General features: G+C 36.1%; 1 protein-coding gene across 1 annotated transcript in view; it reads left to right on the top strand.

Annotated features, from left to right (window-relative positions):
• ACSS3 (acyl-CoA synthetase short chain family member 3) overlaps positions 1–20,839 on the top strand; it is a 171,473-nt gene that overhangs the window by 127,718 nt on the left and 22,916 nt on the right. The window contains exons 10-11 of the mRNA XM_008065550.2: positions 10,595–10,690; positions 13,374–13,437. Of these exons, the coding sequence (XP_008063741.1) occupies positions 10,595–10,690; positions 13,374–13,437 (160 nt within the window). The remainder of the gene's footprint in view (positions 1–10,594; positions 10,691–13,373; positions 13,438–20,839) is intronic.

Genomic DNA, 20,839 nt, shown 5'->3' with positions numbered 1-20,839 from the left:
GGAGTAAAATATTTCCATGTACAATCAAGTATTGCCTTCTAGGTTTTGTTCCTTAATGCTTTTTATTCCCTGATACTGTGTTTTACTCAGTAATTCCTGAATATTTTCAAATTTTGGCTATGGTGGTAGGGTTTCTTTTAGGTATGTGTCTGCATTTTTCAAAGGCAATAGATTGAACTAGTATGAAATGCACACTGTGGAACTCAAAGGACTAGGTTGAACTGGGCTGACAAAGCCATTGTCCAATAAACTGGAGTGTCTAGAGATACCCTATGCTACTTTCAAGTAGTAGATTGCAAATAGTCTTTCAGTAATATGAATGGATCACTACTGTTGATACATCTGTTTTTTTCAAAATTTAATGACCAGAAATAAATTCAACTTTTGCTTTCATTCATAGGAAATATATTTTAGATAGGTTTAGCATGAAAAGTTGTGATTGGGAAAAAAACAGTTATATAGACACAGTGTCATTTCAGCAGTGTGTAGATGCTATGACAGTATCCATCTGGCGAGAGAGGAAAAAAAAAGCCCTATGTCATTATTGTTGCTTGGCAACAGCATTTTTTTTTCTCATTTAGAGTCATCTTCATTAGTCTAAAGTAGATGATTTTTACTGATAATGTGAAAAGCAGGAGCTTAGAGGTAAGCTATATGAATTTGATTTGTTAAAAGAATAACCTTTTGTCAAATATAAGGCATGCTTGATAAGGCTTTCTCTTTTTGAAAGTGAGTAACTGTTTACAAATTGCTAATCCATCTGAAAATGAATTCCTAGACCAAACAGCAGTCATAGAATCAGATGTTTTCATCTTTATAGCGTTATAATGCAGAGAGAACATCACTTTTTTTTTCAAATATGATTGCATGAATTAGTTCAGCGATGTAGAGCTGTTTTTTAGAATCACTATTTGTGCTCATTGGTTTATTGGTGATGATGTTTTAACGAGAGTCTGAACACTAAATTGGTTCATAATATCAAGTTAGTTTGGTCTTTGAAATATCATCTACTCTAATTCTCCTGCCCTGGGCAAGGATCAAGTATAATCCACCTTAGCAAGGTGAAATTATGTCATGTTTTTATATATCTTCACGAGAACAAGTGTTTCCAAACCTTTCCTTGACAAACTTTATTGTCTGGAAATTTGATTCCCCCTGTTGCATATAAACCCTGCACTGGACCCATTGGCACCACTAAACAATTCCCAATTCCTCTTTTGCTATGAATTTTAATTTGGTAAACATCAGGTGACTATTCTCCTTGAAAAAGCAGTGTGAATAGTGAAAAGTAATGTAGAATCCAGTAGGACTGCGATTAAGTCCTAATTCAGCCACTTACTTTATAGCCACAGGCAAGTCATGGAATTCACGTTTTCTCATGGGCTGAGTGGAAGCTTTAAATCAAGCAAAATATGTACAAATAACCTAGCAGAGTTCCTGGTTTATAGTCAATACTGAAAAAAAAATATTATTTCCCTTTTGCTTTCCTTTCTATGAATAACCCCTCATGAATGTAAAGGCCATCTTTAACAGCCTAGTCTACAGATAATGCAGATTCAAGGAAACTTAAAACATAAGAACTCACGTGATGCATGAGAAAAGAAACCAAAGACAGTTTAATTTCCTAGATTCAACCAGTTACTTAATTTTAGGAACCAGAATTCTCACTGTCTTGTGCTGCCCTGGGTCCTCTCTTCATGACTTTGTCTCATGTCTTCATTAATTTTGCATTTTTAAAATCTAATTGAACTGTGGGCTCTTTATGTGCTTCTACTTGAATCATCCAGTCAGAGGCAGTGCTTGTATGGGATTAAGGTAAGACCAGTGTCTTATAGCCTGAATTAGTAGTCTGTTTCCAGTACAAAAGTTAGGTTGCTTTAAATTAACTATTGTATATTGAAATTGTACCATCTCCTGAACACAAAGATTAAATTGATTTTCTTTCACTATATGCATCTCACTGTTTCTGATTTCTTTCTGCTACCACCATTCAAGTTATTTATAGCTCACTGTATAGATTCAGAGTTTGAGAGAATGGTTTCTTTACAATTTGCCTCTATGCCCATCATGATGCTGTGATTAATATGACTCAGCAGTACTAGATTGCTGAATTAATTTATTTCCAAGACTTCTGCTCTCAGCATGGGCTACCAACTTCTCAATCCATATTGTTTTAATGAAGTTTCTAGAACCACAGTAGGGGCAGAATGGCAACCTGCCAGATGCAATAGAAGCTCTCATTTATAGACCTAGACTTGTGAACTTGCCACCATGTTCTTATTCTTAACCCTCACTTCCATCTAGTCTTCCTGTGTTATATTTAATTTATGAGTCAAAATCCTGGGTGTTAACTTGGACTTCTCCCTCTTGCTCTTTCTCCATCACCAAGTAAGCCCCAAGACCTTTTGATTCTGAGGATAACTGAAATTTGGTCTCACCTTCCACAGCTGCTCACCTGCACCAGACCACCCATATCTTACTGATATTTTGCTTTGAGTTGAGATTATCAGTTTAGTGCTCCAGTTTTCAACTGAAGAGTTTTTTTTCTGTAACACAATTCTAAGAAAATTGCCTCTGTTGAATCCCCTGTTTCTTTCTTTTTTCCTGGAATAATATACAAATTTCTTCACACGGCATGAAAGACGCTTCTTGATCTATCTCTGCTCACCTCTTTTACTTTGGCTTTCATCATCTTTCTCAGTACACTGCCACCCCCAAGCTTTGCTCTGCTGAATAACTTGCCGAATTTTGATGGTCTGACTTCTGAGCTTTTATACATGTATGATGCTATTTCTATTTTGTATGTCTTTATATGTTTAACATTCCCTTCTCCCCAAAAGAAATACCTTTCAGTGAGTAGAATATATTCAATAAACACTTATTGAATAACTGACCTTGGAATAAGAAAATATTGTAAACAAATTATGACAATAATATACAATTTTTGTTTTTCCAGAATCCTCTATTTCTCCTTTTCTCTGGTTCATTGTGAGATGGCATTCTGTGATTTGCTATTTATTTTAAGATCCTGATTTGAATAATGGGAAGTGGAGCCTAAAATCATGTTAGAATTATGTATTTACTAGTCAACAAACATTTTCTGAGCACAAAATGTCAGAGACTAGATTGTTTGGTCCTGCTGATATAAATGATTCTTGGGAACACAGGAAAAAGAGCCTGATTTTAACTGCATTAACCGTGTACACAATTCTGTTTGAGAATTACACTAAATATTTTTTAAATGATTGTGAAGTATTTTTAATGGCAAGGGTTGCAAATATTTATTGCTCTATTTTTAAAAATACTCCCAAACCTAGTGGCTTCAAACAATAGCCATATCTTATGATTTTGTGGATCATAGGTATAAATCAGTCAGGGATTCTGGTGCTCCATATACTGTTCATTAAAACAATTAAGACAGTATTCCGTGATGAATGGGCTGACCTGGAGAGTTTTAGACAGGCTTACTCTCAGTCTGGGGATGATATAAAGGCTGGACTCTGCTAGGACTGTTGACTGGAGTACATACTCACAGCATTTTTTTCCTTGGTGACTCAGGATAGTGGGCCATCCATCTTCCATGGGGACTCAGGATTTTCAGAGAGTGCTCAAAGATTCTTAAGGAAACTGCTTGGAAACTGAAATAGCATTGCTTCCACTGTAAGCCAAAGCAGTCAAAACGTGGCTCAAATTAAGGAGAGAGGACATACAGTCCACCTCTTAACATGAGTGTAAAAGAATTTTGGTCATCTTTAATTCACCACCATGAGAAAATTTCAAAGTTGTGGATGCAGTCTTTTAAATTCTTCAGTATAACCTCCCTTTACTCATCATTTAGACATAACTTGTTAATATTACAATGCATATCTTGAAAGATGTACATTTTGCTCACTGTAAATATGTATCATTTGCCAAAAAAATCATATTGTACATTCTGTTTTACAACTTTTTTCTGCAAGATTATCTTGTGGAAATTATTTTCTATCAGTAGACTTTCTTCAATGGCATTTTAATGGCCTTGTATTACTTCTAATATAAATAATACTGTGATAAATATTCTTATTGCCAAATATTTGTGACCACCTACAAATGTTTCCATATATACATACTGGGGTGCCAAAAAATGTATGCATATTTTTAGAGATGTTATCTATCTATTGCTTTTGGTAGCAATGCATAGTATGATATTTTCTCAGAAGATGGCATTCATCAAATGCATGCTAGTGTCACCATGTGATAGGCAGGACAAAGAAAATGGTGGAAGCATGGTTGTCATTGGAGGAGCACAAGATCATTTGGAAGTGGTATCTGAAATTCGAGAACATTGTGGAAGTACAACGACAATGGAGGGGTGAGTGTGCAACAGAACCTCCAACACGCCTAATAATGGCATACATTTGTGATAATGTTGGAATTCATGGCACTGTGTGATGTGCACAAGGGAAGATTCAGGAGGCCTTGCACAGTAACAAGTCCTGCAGTAATTTGCTGTAATCAGAAGTGTCTGGAAGCTGATGGTAACCACTTTGAGCATCCTTGTAATTGCAGAAGTCAAGACTTGTATTTGTCTTTTGTTATTGGTATATACTGAATATTTTAATTTTAATACAGTTTTTTCCTCTCTTAAAATGTGTATACATTTTTGGCACCCTGTGTGTGTGTGTGTGTGTGTGTGTGTGTGTGTGTGTGTGTATTCCTTAAAGTGGAATAGCTAGGTTAAAAGGTATGTGCATTTTTAAGGATTTTTTTAAAACATGAATCGCCAAATTGACCTTCAGAAATGTTGTATACACATTAATCTGTATGTAACAAAAATTATTGTCTTTGGTACATGTGGACCATCTACTCACCCAATCTGACTCCCACACCCATCTGGGCCTTAGTCTTTCTGCCAGTCTTATGAATTCTTATGTGAATTTGTTCCTGATAACAAATCTATTTCTGGTTACAGAAATCTATTAACCAATTATTCTTTTTTTTTTTTTTTTTTTGAGTTGGAGTCTCACTGTCACTCTGTCACCCAGACTGGAGTGCAGTGGCCGCTCCCGGCCACCGCAGCCTCGACTTGCTGGGCTCCGGCGATCCTTCCGCCTCAGCCTTCCAAGTAGCTGGAACTACAGGCGCGCGCTACCATACCCGGCCAATTTTTTTTTTTTTTTAATTGTAGAGATGAGGGCTCACCAATTTGCCCAGGCGGGTCTCGAACCCGCGGGCTCAGGCAATCCACTCACTTCAGCCTCCCAAGGCATGGGATTACAGGCTGAGCCACCGAGTCCGGCTTTAACCAATTATCCTAATACGGCTTCTGTGTGTCTCCTCACTTCCTACTGAAAGAGGAGAAGGGAAGAAACTGGATAGGCAGACTAGGATGGGTTCCTGTAAAAATTTCTGCTGCAAGTCCCACGGACTGGAATGAGAACATCTACTTCCAGGTCCGTAGACTGCCCCTTTGGTGTGGGTCTTCTTATTTGGCCCTTTTCAATCCTCTCCCGATTGGTTTATTTCAATCCTCTCCCGATTGGTTTATTTCAATCACACACCACGGTGCCTCTCTCTGATTGGTGCTACCACCAGCCAATCAGCACACTCTCAAGAATATATAAACCTTTGACTGCAGTGACATTGTTGGCGACCCCCTTTGGGTCCCCTCCTGCTTTGCGGGGCTTTCCTATCTTCTAATAAATCCCTACGTACTCGTTCTTTGGTGTCTGTGTCCCTCATTCTTCCTTGACGTGAGATAAGAACCCAGAACTGCTAAACTAGAAGACCTGCACACACTGGCCTGGAAGAGCTGCGCCTGCCAAACTAAGAGAGCTTCAGCGCTCCCTTGGGGCCTAACTTGCTGGCCCACCAAACGGTAGCTGAAAACACTTCTTGGGGGTCTGGCTCGCTGGCCCACTGAACGGGCAAAACTGTAAACATTTCTCAGGACTTGGTTCACCGGTCCCCAAACTAAGAGAGCTGTGATACTCCTTGGGGACTCAGCAGCTGTGGGCATCCAGGAGTTCTTAGGTGCCACTGCATTCTCCTGTCCAAACGCCATTGTATTCCCGGCTGCCACATGGATTCTGGGTTGGCAGCGCTGCTTCGGAAACCGCAACATCTCTTGAAGGCCCAGCTCGCCAAATCACGGAACAAAAACCAGCATCACTACCACACATCTCTCTTGATGCCCAAATAAACACGGGCATAGAAACTGAATGATATTGCAATTATCTAAATAAATTATATTTGCATTGTTATGATTTATTAGCTTTTTTGTTTAAAAGTCCTCATTAGCTTACCATGTCACTCAGATGAAGGTCTTACAATGATTTTGAAATAGTCTTATACAGTCTGCTTCCTCACTATTTCTCTGACCTTATCTCCTGTTACTACTTTCCTCATTCATTGTTTCAATCACATGGCTGTCTCATTGTTCTCAAACACTAGAAATAAACCTGCTTCAGGACCTTACGCTTGAGGCTCTCTCTTCTTGGATTTTTTTTTCCCCCTAAATACATCCTTGTGTCATATGCTCTCATTTTTTTTCAAGTGTTTACTTAGATGTCACCTTTGCAGGGAGGTCTTTCCTGTTCAACCAATATAAAATTGCAATCCCTTCCCAAGACACTTCATGCCCTGTTTATGCTTTCTTTTTTATCTTAGCACTTGTCACTCTTTAACATGCCATATATTTTATTTTTGTGTATTGTTCATTATGTACGTTCCCAACTAGGATGTGAGCTCCATGACAGTAGAATATGGATTACTTTTGTTTATTGTTGTATCCTCAGTTCTAACAACAGCATCTGCACATAATAGCTGCTCAACAGATATATGATAATAAGTGATTTGCAGCACTACCACTGCCATTTGCAAGTATGAGGTACTGGGCTTATTCCCTGTCACAAGGATTTTTTTCCTCTATTGAGACATGATCTGTGTGGTTTTTATCCCCTTCATTCTCTGTCTTCTACATGAGAACCTCAGAAACAGTATACTAATTTATTCCATTCTTCTCCTTTTTTGAGCGTGCTTTGCAAACTAGAACAAATTGTTTAAATTTTTTTGGCTAGGCCTCAGGATTTTCCATCTGTACAAAGAATGTTCCCCTTTCTCCCTATGGTCTTGAACTTGGATTAAATGCATTAATATAAATAAAAAGCACTTAACACTTAGCACTTACATAGCATAATTTTTTAAAAATTATACATCTCTTCTTCTCCCCCCCTTTTTTTTACTTCAGAGTTAGAAATTTTAAAGGAAATTCATCTAAATGACTTACCATGCAATAAGGTAGACTGAGGCAGTAAATATACTCAGTAAAGATACTGTTAGGTTTTTCCTTTAGAAAAAGGGAACAATCTCTGTTAGCTTCTAATGTAGGACTAGTATAAAGGTGCCAAGGTAACATTCTTCACAGCCTTCAACTTCTTGCCATTCTCTTCCTGACTATCTCTTTTGTAAAGAAATTATGCTGATGATTTGCTGAGCATTTTGTGATTCTAAGGTTAGGTACTTATATAAAGATTTATCTGAATGAAATGTCTCACTCTCTTGTCCAAAGATACTGTTCTGGTTTATTTATTGTAGCTATTTCCCAATTATAACATGACATCTAGATTGCTTGTCTCCCTAGATAACTGCTAGCCAGTTAATTATAGCCTGGGTAGTGTGAAGCAGATGTTTTTAGAATATCTTTGAAATTGGACTTTGGGAGTCCATAGGATTTCTGTTAAGGACTGCAGCATGCCTGGGAACTTTCACTAACCCAAAGCCCATTCTGCACATGAACCCGCTTGAGAACCAGGGTGTTTATCTGCTCTGTGTGCATGAATGTGTGAACACACATGTATATGCTTTCATTGCGTGTGCATCAGCCCTTGGGTCTCAGGACATTCAGAGGAGAACCAAAATGTCTATAACAATGACCATGGTCTTTTTCAGCCCACTTTTTTCCTAACTATAACTCTTTAATATACTTAGAGCCCTAGGAACTAAGTATTGTGTGTTATACATGTCAGATTGTATGTTATACATGTCACTAGCAATAATTCTTTTTTCCAGTCCCTTAAATGAATAACAAAATAAGGTCAATGGGATACTTGAATTACTAATGTTCAAAATGTAAACTTGTATTATCTACTTTAAGTAACCTAGATGGATAATCCTTTTCGGTGCCCTTAAAATCCAGTCAAATTAATTATATAGAAAAATATGCTTTTCATAATTATCATATGCTCATAATCTATAACAAAACAGATGAAGGTTAAAAGATTATAAGTAAGTTATTCCTGTACAAAAATGCTTAAGAACCTCAGGAAGTTTGCATATCAGTTGACTTAGGCAGTGAATATTGATAATGCTTCGCTAATCCTTTCTTGCAGCATGATTTAAGACTAGACTATATTCTCACTTCCTTTTTCTACATTCACCTTCTCACAGTGGGACAGGAAGAACACAGTGATAACATCTTTCATAAGAATCACACTGAGATGGGATAAAGTATAGTGTAGTTGGAATTTTGTTTGTTTTTCTTTTAGGTAGCAGGTACTAGAGCCATTGGTAGGTACATGTTGGGTTCTAGAGCCATCTGCTAAGTTATAAAAGATCTTGGGTGTTCAGAACTGTAGAGATAATTGGAGTGCCCCTTTTGATAAACCAAACTTGAAAAGAAATACTTTCAAAGTAGATTTACTTTAACTGCTTCCTTCCACCTGGGTGGGAGAGGTAACAGAAGCATCTTGAAGAGAATATCTCCTTTTCTAATGTGTCCTCCGAGTAGCTTCTATTTCTGCCGCCATCTTATTCATTTTCTGCATATGCTTCTTTCAGCATCTCACTCTGCAAGATTGCTTCCCCTCACTACCACAATCTTGTGTCTCACATCAGTTGTGAGAGATAGCTGAGATGAGCACCTGGACACTTCTAAAAAGAGAAAGGGGAAAATGTTCTTAACTCTCCAAACCGTGGAATTTCCTCCCTTGCTTTAATTATGCTGTGGGAAAAGCAGGCAAGAGTGGATGGCCATTTTGGAATATATCCTCCCATTTTTTTTTTTTTTGGTCATGTTGTTAAAATATTTGAGAACTCTTGGCTAAACATCAGACATGTCTGATCTAGTTACTTGCTGGTTGTCCTCAGCAGTGACCACATGGCTTAGATCTTAAGCACTGGACTGTGACTTAGGAACTGTGTTTTAATGTCCAAGAGTTCATCTTCTATTATTGATGCCAGCTGAGCCACCATCCATAAAATAGGAATAATAAACTGAACTACTCTGGAAGGTAAGGAACAGTAATATATTTTCCCCATCACTCTAAAGTGATATAAATGTCTGATAAATTATGGTAGGGACCATGGTGGAAGGAATACATTCTGAGTACTCCAGAAGATAAATGTCTTTAATTTTTTGGATTACTTTAGATATGATTGATCTGACAATTAATTCCTTTGGTATATCTATGAGTGTGTGTAATATTAAACCAGTATTGCCAAAACTTTTCACTATCAATGTCCTCTTTTTCTACCCCTCCCACATATATATCTTATATTTAAAATATTCTGTTATCTCCAAATATGTTTTTATCAATACTCACAAATTTATGTTTCCATAAAAAAATGATCACTTTCAGACCTTATCAGAAAATAGCTGCTATTATTTTGGCTGTTATAACTTGAGAAAAAGAAAACAAATTTAACATATTTGTTAGTCAATGCTAATTGTGAGTAAGTTTATGGTCTTGATGACATAATTGGCAGAGCATAAAAATCTTACTTCTTTTTTTGGGGGAGCTTCTAGAAGCCCAGGAACAACCTGATAAAGAATTGATAAATTCAGCTTTAGATTCAGGATTTCTGGGCAAGCGTAGTTCCTAGAAAAATCAGAGCACAATATTATTTATATAATTTCAAAAACCTTTGGGTGACAAATTTCAGAAAATAAGCTACAAATAGCAATTTTTTTTTTTTTTTTTTGAGTTGGAGTCTCACTCTGTCACCCAGACTGGAGTGCAGTGGCCGCTCCCGGCCACCGCAGCCTCGACCTGCTGGGCTCCGGCGATCCTTCCGCCTCAGCCTTCCAAGTAGCCGGAATTACAGGCATGCGCTACCATGCCCAGCTGATTTTGTAGAGATGAGGTCTTGCTTCCCAGGCAGGTCTCGAACCCGCGGGCTCAGGCAATCCACTCACCTCAGCCTTCCAAATAGCAAATATTTTGACACAGCTGTAATTTAGGTGAGTGATGAGAAATCATCTTTTCTAGTGATGTTTTAGCTTTAATGTGTGTTGTAAAACCTTCGGGATTATATAAGGTTCTGTTATTCGTACCTGCTGACCCACAACTAAGAACAAGAATAGCCTCTCTTTTCTGTAGAAGAAACACTACTATATAAATTACTCTAAAAATATATCCTTAAGTTTTAAAATTGTGAATACACTATAAATTATTAGATATTTTAAAATTTTTAAACAATACATTTTCACTGCTTATCTATTCCTAATGAAAAAAATTATGGGATAAGCCAGGGTGGAGTAGGGTGTGCATTCACTGGAGAAATATCATGATCCCAAATTGAAACGTGAAGTGACACATAACATTTCTTTCTCCAGAGACTGGATCCCCAATTACAGCGTCGTGCATTGGATTAGGTAATTCTAAAACCCCTCCACCAGGGCAAGCAGGAAAAAGTGTTCCAGGATACAACGGTAAGAAATGACCCTGATAATCTGAAATGTGTTACATAATAAATTTGGCATTTTCTTGCAGCTAATTTATATTATCATATTGCATGAAATGTTCTAGGTACTTAATAAGGAGTTAGCTGGATGAATGCCTTGTAATAAAAATGAGTGCCTTAATTGTCACCGTTAAAAAAGTGAGGTTGTGGATTTTCAGGGATATGTTCTAAATGGCTATCATAACCACTCAAAATAGCATTTTTAAGACATATTAAGAAAATGTGTAATTACTACGTATTACCCATCTGTTAGGTACCCAGTACTTTACATATATCATTTCATTTAATGATGAATACATTTAATTCGGAGATATCTTAACAATTTTAGAGGGGAGTTAAAATGGGTTAAAAGAGAGTCTAAATAATTTTCCTAAGGTAACACAGCTGGTTAGATCCTGAGGACAGTGTAAACCAATGTGTTTTGCTTTGTTTGTTTCTTTTCCTTACAAAAACTATTGATTCTTTCATTACATATGCTGCCTGTTAATTAAGGAGTAAATACAAGGCTTTTGTGCCTTTTTAAAAATAAAAACAAAGAGTAAGAGTTCTACAAGGAAACGTTTCTTCAATGATGGCTTTATGTGGCAGAGAAATGATATTGTTTCAATATTTGTATTTAAATTTATGGTAGCAATCATAGTAGTTAAATAATTTTCTTTAGATTCTTCTCCTTAGTTTTATAACTTATACAAGACATGAAACTTCTCAAACATTCAATTTCCATATTTCTAAATAGGAAAAATAATTTTATATGCTTTCTAGGGCTGCTGTTTTGTGATGTTACTCAACAAAGCATTAGCACAATACCTGCCAGTAGAAAGACTGAATTAAGTCTGAGCTAGTAGTACTACTGATATTTCAGAAAAGCTGTTGGAACTGACTTGATTTAAACTTACACATTCATTTTACAGATCAGGAAAATGAGGCACAGAGGTTATGTAATTTGCATAAGGTCACACAATTTGGCTTAATAGATTTATGAAAAAAACAGCTTTGGGGACAGGATATGATTCATAACATATGTTTCCTATTTGCATATAAATTAGAGAATTTAGAGATTTGCCTTTTGCGTCTGTAGCATAAAAACATTGCATTTTCCTTCTAGGACAATAATTAGTTAAAGAAACATGGATCATTTGGTTTAACCTAGCAGATATAGTTATAAAAAAGACACTGGATTTTTTTATTTAAGGCAGAAATAGATATTCTGTGAAGTCAGTGACTTCTTCAGCCATGGAAAGATGAACCCAGATTAAGTGAAATCCTCCGTTTGAACAGTTCTGTCATCCCTGCCCCTTTTGTTAGAAATACTGCTTTTGTGCTGAGCCATTCTTTAGGGGGTTCTGATTGTGGGAGATGTTTAACACATTTCGCTTTTAGTATGTCAGTACCATTTTTATATCCAGTTGTAAGAAAGAGTTAAGCTTTGATTCCTGATGAAACTTCAATATGCACATTTCTCATTGTTTGAAAGTCATTGACTTGCAGGCAGCACAGGTTAAACATTTATAACCAAGTGACTTTATGACTGATGATCTTTATGTTTGTGGTTATTGAGAGATCAAAACCATAATGCAATATTCAATATTATAATAATAAAGCAGGATTCCTTTGAGAAAGAAAATCCCTTTTGTAAGAAAAACAATGTAATATAATATTTAATTTCACATTCATTGCAAGCTTATGCAAGCCTGTCACTTTATACAGCTTTGAAGTAATTCTTGAATAAACACTATGAGAAAGAAATTGCTCCCATTTTATTGAAAGGAAACTGAATGGATAATAGAATATGACCAGGGGCAGGTAGTAATTTGGTCACTGTACTAAGATTTGGGGAAACAAAGATGAATTAGGCGTGAACTCCACCCTTAATGAATTCACAATCTGGTGAGATATAGATACTTACACCTCTACTAGTTAACTGTCAATATAGAATTATAAAACAAAGTTATCCAGTAACACAAATAAGGAAACAATTAATTTTTTCTGGGGACAGTGTCCTTCTTTTCTTATAGCTGCTTGAGGTAGAATTACCTGGATGAATGAAGCCACACAAATAATTTATTTAAGCCTAGAGGATAATTCATCTTCATACTCAGTTGACATTGAGGGTTATTGAATGTGGATATAAGCCTTTATCTCCCAAACTCTTTCAGGATTTTATCAGAATAGCACAGAATGTATTGGGATAATATTTGGGAAGATTAAATTGGCCTAATTTAGAGCTCCTAAGTAGATATTAAGCTTTAAAGCAAAATACAGGTGTTTTTTTTTTATGCTTTTACATGCTTTACCTTTGTTGCTTACAATATAAAATGTGGTGTTCTTTACTTTTTAAAAAGCTGAACATGTTTTTAGCATTTCTAATAGACTAGAAGGACATGTTTAATGGAAATAAACATAGATTATAAAATTACTAGCATGTTTGAAATTTAATATCTTTACTTAAGGGAGATTCTAAAGGAAAATGTATGATCTTTTAGGAGTCAAATGCATATATTTACCTTATTTATATATGCTCATGGTCACATACGAATTTAAAGGTAACTTTTGTAAGCTAGAGTTTTTTTAGTTGAATATAAAAATATGAAAAAATATTTAGGCTTTAAGGTTATATATTTATATTCAAATATTTATATTTTACTTTCTAGTTATGATTTTGGATGACAACATGCAAAAGCTGAAGGCTCGCTGTTTAGGAAATATTGTGGTCAAGTAAGCGAAATTTTCAATACTACTATTTAAAAGAAAAATATTGATGTATAACATTATGAAAAACTGGAATGATTACAGTGTTATTTTGCATTGTTTAAGTTTGTGTATTATTTGTCATCTCTAATATCATTTTACATGGGAGCCCCATAAAATACAGCAAATTTAGATACAATTTTTAAAAAGATAAATTTCACATTTTTTAAAATAACTTTTTTCAGATTATACAAATTATATACAGATGATTAAAAACAACTTGTGTACACAAAATATGAACAGGTAAATCAAGTTTTTGTATTCTCACCTTTCAGCAATGCGTCGTTAGTTTTGTAGTAGATGTGACTTTCCACTTTTTGACAAACATTTTACTTTGTTGAATCAGTTTAGTTTATTTTGTATATAGCTGTCCAACCTTCTCTCTGGAGCATATTTAATTTTTACTCTGTCTCTTAAAATTTTGTGTCCTCATTGTAGGCTTCTTAGTATTTTTTGAATTTTTATGATTATAAATAATACTATATTGAACATCTTTTTGGTCTGTCTTTTTTCCTTTTCTGATAATTTTATAGTATTAAAGAGTTTACTAAAAAAAATAATAAATTTCCTGGTCAAATAGTACTATATTATAAATTTCTTGATTCGCCAAACACTACAATTTCTTGTTAACGTTTTATATTTTTGTTCATTTAATAGGCAAAAGTGCTAACATTTGAAATGGAAATACTACAATTTACTTTTATTAAATCAGCACATGTACCTTAAAATTGCTATGCTTTTGGAAGCTGAAATGGAAGTTGGTTAAGTTGAGAAACATACAATATATGGCATTTTAATAATTGATACAGGTTGTTTTCTTGATTAGCATGACATTGGCATCTTTTCTGATAGGGTTTACATAGTAGAATTTGCCAGGATGAGCTGCTATAAATAAAGTACATTGTATGTCAGGTTTTAAAAAAGAGATTCATTTTTCTATTTATTTCTATTAGAAGTCAAAATAACTTATTACTTGGCATTCTCAGAGTGGTGTAAGATTGCCTTCTGTTAATAAAATATTTTAAATTCTATAAAAATTACATGAAAAGCAGTAGCTAAAGAAGATATTTCTTTAGGTAGAGTTATTTATTTATTTATTTGAGTTGGAGTCTCACTCTGTCGCCCAGACTGCAGTGCAGTGGCATGCTCCCGGCCACCGCAACCTCGATCTGCTGGACTCCGGCGATCCTTCCACCTCAGCCTTCCAAGTAGCTGGAACTACAGGCGCGCACTACCACGCCCACCTAATTTTTAAATTTATTGTAGAGATGAGGTCTTGCCAAGTTGCCCAGGCAGGTCTCGAACCCAGGGGCTCAGGCAATCCACTCACCTCAGCCTCCCAAAGTGTGGGATTACAGGCTGAGCCACCTTGCCCGGCTAGGTAGAGTTATTTTAACTTTTAAAAAAAGCTAATGGAAGAGGTACACGTTGTGATACAAATTTTCTCATGTTCTTATGTTATTGGTAAACATATAAACACTAAATTAGCTTGTTAAAATTTTCCATTTTGGGATAATATAATCCAACAAGATGAAAAAAATTAAATATTTAATATCTCCTCTCTATTCATATAGAATAGAATCAGAACCCATCTTAACATAGAACTGGTTCAAATTTGTCCAGTTCAGGACTTTCAGCAGGGAGAAAAGGGAGGGTTTGCTAAAGAAATTAATAATATGAATGTGATTATGGGTGGATGTTTGGCTTGCTTTGGTTTTTGAGAGCTTTTCAAAGCACTTTAGCAGCATACATTTCTATATAACCTACTAAATATGTGAGTTATCTGTTTCATAAAGCAACTCTTGCAAGATCCCAGGGGTAGCATGTGATATCAACACAGTTTTAAAGCCCTCATGGTTCTGTCACTCTAAATATGGGTGGCTTTACCCCACATCTATTCATAGATAATAAAATATAGCAGTGACCCACATAAAATATATTTTTTTTCTTATAACCAATAGTGTTATTTCAAATACTTGACAGTAACACAGTTATTGCCTTAAAGCGTTCTATGGTTTAGATTGTCACCAATTTTTTTCCCTCTGTATGAGCCAGGAAATTTTATTGTACAGATTCATCTGAGATTTTATTATAAATTACTTGAGGATACCATACGTTATGACAAACAGTGAACATTGATTTCTCCTTTAGGTTATTAGTAAAACTAGATATTCAAAATATAAATATTACTGTATTAGAAAAGTTAGGAAAAAATTATCAGGAAAAAAAGAAAAGGTTGCCACCTATATCGATCCTCTTTCACTCATAGAACAGCTGTTGAAATTTTTTTTTCAGTAACTCATTTTATCTATAAGCGTAAGAATTTCCTTTTGAAACCTGCATTGCCAGCAGCCATTTCACTCTAACTCATCAACCTGAAAATTATTAATGCATCCCAGTGACTGTCTGTAGTACAGTTTTCATGTTTAATATCTATCAGTAAAACTTGTTTTCCTAAGTTCATATTAAGAAATAGTAAAATGTAGAAACAAACAAACAAGTAAACATAAAACCAAAAGACATTTTTATCCACTTAGATATTTCCACATTCTTTCTTATGGCATTCTAGAAATCACTGCTTTGCTCTCCTGGGGACCCTTTCACTAGAAGGTGGACATTGAGTAATTCCGAAATTACTATAAGCTGTAGGATATAATAAAAAGAATCCTGCAGTTTTAGTTTTCACAGATTACTTGCATTCATAGAATGTATCTTTCTAGTAGAAGAGAAATCTTCATGTCTACATGAGTGTTAGAAAATTCTTTTGCTTTGAAACCTATTCCAGTCAGTTAATTTAGTGGGAAAGTTATGGTATCTGAATTGCTATGAATACAAAATACTCATAAATTTTAGAAGGTGCTCTTGTAATTGCACGCAGAGCCCCAAAGTGCAGAAACAAAACTATGAGTCAGTAATTTCTAGGCAACAGAGAGCAGGGCATGAAAGAAAATTTTAACTGAAATTGCCTTCCTCCGTAACACAGTGTTTACTGTTATTAAAGCCATAGGTCTCTGTTTCCTTTACTCTGATGGGCGTGCATTTTTCTCTGAGCAGATCCATTGCTAGTATTGGAAATCTGGCTTGGCTGCCCTGTGCTGTTTCCTGACCTGCGGCCGGCAGGCTACAGTGGGGTGCGCGGGAGCTCTGTGGGAATGGCCCTAGTGGCTTTTACTTTAATGCCTGCCAGTTTCTCATTCTTCAGATATCAAACTCTTGGCCCTTAATGATGTTTGTTCACATCTTTACAGCTTCACAGAAGTGATTCAGTCACAGTGCCCCCATCTTGGAAAAAGTATCTTTGAATAAAATCAAGCGTGTCACATAATTATAATTCCATTTCTTTCTAACTCTCATATGCAGAATTTAGTACGGCCTTTTATTCACCTTATAACAACACCATAAGGTAGGCAGTGAGGCAAATATCCTCATTCTAGACATGAGAAACTAAGTATCATTAGTAGTTGCACAGCTGAAACTCATATTATTACCCAATCTCTTGTCTGCCCCAGAAGAAAGAAACTATGGCCTAGTCAGTCTCTGCTAGGGAGATAAAAAGTAACTTCAAATGAAAGCAGAGCCTAAGGACCCCATAGGCTATACTGGAAGTGCAAAGTTGGAATTTAGCTCCAGAATTCTCTAGAGAACAGGAATTATGCCTTCAATTTATTTCTGTTGCCATGGAAATTCCTGATACAGCAGCGACTGCAGGTCGTCTTTTATCTGGAATAGGAGGCACCTAGTAGTTCTGTTTGTTCGTTTTTCAGATTGTTCAGAAACGTGTTTCCTTCTAGGGTGATGGGCATGTCCTTCCTGTCCTAGCTCTCTAAGGACTTCTCAGCACTTAGGATCATCTTTCCCATAAAGATATCATTGCTGCCTCAGTTTTTCCTCTTTCTCTTTCAGAATGGTCTCTTTGGAAAGTATATTCTCTAAGAGGATTTTCTGATTTACAATTGGAGGAGTTGTAGCAAACCCCCCTTTTTCACTCAGCTTGTAAGAGTTGGGGTCAAATTTGAAGGATGAATGTGGACATTAACCAGTACGTTTCATATCTCTTCCTTCTGCCAGCCAAATGCATTTTTATATTATTACAACTACAGAAAAAGGAGTTATTTTTCTGTAACTTGAGAAAAAGACCCCCAGTGCACCCACTATTCCAGAAGGAAGACCTGCACTTAATGTGTAATAATCGTTAGGAAAACAATAAGAATAAATGTGTTCATTTGTAATATTGAAGGGAGGGAGGGAGGAAGATCGGCTAGGCGTAGTGGCTCACACCTGTAATCCCAACACTTTTGAGGTGCCCGAGGTGCAAAGATTGCTTGAGCCCAGGAGTTTGAGACCAGCCTAGGCAACACAGTGAGACTTCACCCTTACAAAACATAAAAAAACATTATCTGGGTATGGTGCCATGTGCCTATAGTGCCAGGTACTTGGGAGGCTGAGGAAGAAGGATTGCCTGAGCCCAGGAGGTCAAAGCTGTGATGAGCCATGCTACTGCACGGTAGACAACAGAGATTCCAACAAACACGGTAGACAACAGAGATTCCAACAAACACACACACATACATACACACACACACACACACACACACACACACACACACACACACACACAAATCTGCTCTAGTTCATGTACATCTGGTTCTTACTGCTTCTCTTCTCACAATGTTTTTCACTGATCATGTTTTCTTCTCACATGTTTATACACTACTCCCTGCCCCCAACACACACACACAGCAGTCCTCCCTTGACCTCAGTTTCACTTCTTGCAGATTCAGTTACCCATAGTCAATCATGTTTCACAATTAAGTAGAAAATTTTAGAAAGAAATAAATCCTCTGTTTTAAATTGCTTGTTATTCTGAGTAGTATGATGAAATCTTGCACCATCCTACTCAGTCCTACCCAAGGTATGAATCATCCTAAGGTCCAGCATATCCACACTGTCTATACTACTCGCCCTTAGTCACTTAGTAGCCTTTTCTGTTATTATATAAACTGCCAAAGTATTGCAGTCCTTGTGTTCAAGTAACCCTTTTTAGTTAATAATGTGCACTGATGCTATTTCATTAACTTAATAGAGTATGTGTCATTCACTAAAGTCTTCCTCCCTATCTGTATTATAAAAATACTAAATCTATTGTAACTCATGATGTGCAAGAATCTCCAGGTGTCTGTGACCATAGTTTATATCTTTGTATCATTAATGCCTGGCACAGTGACTGAGCAATACCAAACACTCAATAAATATTGATTGATGAAAATAAATGTCTGGTTTTTAATGCATAAATAAATAAGTGAATAAATAAAACAATTAAATGTCTCCTCTAGAGTTTTCTTCTCTAACTTTGATACCTTCAACCTCTCTCCACTGGCTACTTTCATTCATACGTTTCCCATTCTAAATCAGCCTGCCTCTCTGTATTAAACCACTGACATATATCTCTCCTTCCAGTCACCCACACAATTTTAGATAGTATAGTATAATCTCCGGTTCTTACTGCTTCTCTTCTCACAATGTTTTTCACTGATCATGTTTTCTTCTCACATGTTTATACACTACTCCCTGCCCCCAACACAAACACACACAGCCGTCCTCCCTTGTCCTCAGTTTCACTTCTTGCAGATTCAGTTACCCATAGTCAATCACGTTTCACAATTCCTTATTGCCGCCACTTCCTGTTTACTCCTTCATTACTCCAGCTATTGCTTGCTCCACTCCATTGAAATTGCAAAACTGAAGCTGCTCAAACATTTCAATTACTAAATCGTGACCACTGTTGAATGCCTTTCAAACAAAATTTGTACTTCATTTGACCTTGTTGAACCCTCACTCTTTATTAAAACTCTGCTCTAGTGGCTCAAAGATACTACATATCTTGGTTCTCCTACATCTCTGATTTTCATTTTCCTTTTGTTCAATGTTCTTTTATTTTTAACACTTTTTGAATATGATGTATGGCTCTAGATTTTTCCCCCTCTTGTATACGCTCTCTCTTAATCATCTCACTGATTTCAGAGATTTCTGTAATGACCTAGCTACATATGATGAGCATATCTATATATTCAACTAGGCTCTCACCCTTTTGATTTTCAGACATGTATTTATTGACATTATTTGACAGCTGCACTTATAATGTTTCTAAAATTCAACAACTAAACTGAATTCTATCTCCTCTCTACCTCTACAAGCCCCAGTTGCCACTTCCCATGAAAATATTGATTTTGCTACATTGCACACTTTGTGTTGGCATCAATTGATCTAGAATAGAAACTTCAGAGTCAGCTTTGATTCTTCTCTCTTCTTCATCACTCACACTTAATTTTAATCTTCATACTGTGACTTCAAGTTATTCAGTTCATCTCACTAGTTTCAGCATTATTCCTAGAACAAAGATATGATTACATCTTTTATTCCTTAAAGAAAAAAAACACGTTAGTAGTTCAGCATTCTCATGTGCCTATAGTACTAGTCAGTGGTCTCCAGAGAAACAAAACCAATAGGATGCATATATCTAAAGAGAGATCTATTTTAAGGAATTGGCTACTGTGATTATAAAGTCTGGAAAGTACAAAATTTGCAGGGTAGACCAGCAGGCTGTAGACCCAGGGAAAAGCTGCCCTTTGAATCTGGAGGCAGAATTTACTCTTTTTTCTGGAAGGTCAGTCCTTTGTTCTTTTAAGACCTTCATCTGGTTGATGAGGCTCATTAATGTTGTGGGAGGTTATCTGCTTTGTGCCAAGTCTACTAATTTAAATGGTAGTCTCATATTTTAAAATGCCTTAATAAAAACACTAGAATGTTTGACCAAGTACAAATATCTGGGTACCTTGGCCAAGTTGACACACAAAATTAACCATCACACATTCATGTTGTTTATGGCTGCTTGGAATGTGTTCCTTGCTTTATTTGCAAAGTAATTCTTCTTTCACACTGTGTACACACACACACACACACGCACGCACACACACATCCTAAGTGATGGTTAGATTGAGCAGACTGTTTATACTTGTGTACACGATATTTACTTTATTTTTCCCAGCCTATATTGCTGTACTTTACATATTTTAAAAAATCAGTATACATTTGTTGATTTACTGGCTGAATGGAAAACAAATTAATGGAAAGTAGAAATAAATGAAAGGGAAGGAAGGGTTTAGGAATATTAGTCACATAGCATGACGTGCCTTTCTTTACTATTCCCTTCTGAGCTTCATGGACTTGCTCTTTGGAATCATAAATCGTTTCCTGTGTGTCAGACTTTCTGAGCTCACTCCCTCCTTGTGATATTTCCTATCGTATACAATATCTACGACATATTGCATATATTGAGTTGTCTGGTAGCTGCTTCTGCAGGATGATTTGG

The sequence above is a fragment of the Carlito syrichta genome, unplaced genomic scaffold, assembly GCF_000164805.1.
Source record: "Carlito syrichta isolate Samal-C Ts95f unplaced genomic scaffold, Tarsius_syrichta-2.0.1 Scaffold308653, whole genome shotgun sequence".
NCBI lineage: Eukaryota > Metazoa > Chordata > Mammalia > Primates > Tarsiidae > Carlito > Carlito syrichta.
The sequence above is the reverse complement of the archived record's forward strand: the minus strand, read 5'-3'. Positions and strand labels throughout refer to the sequence as shown.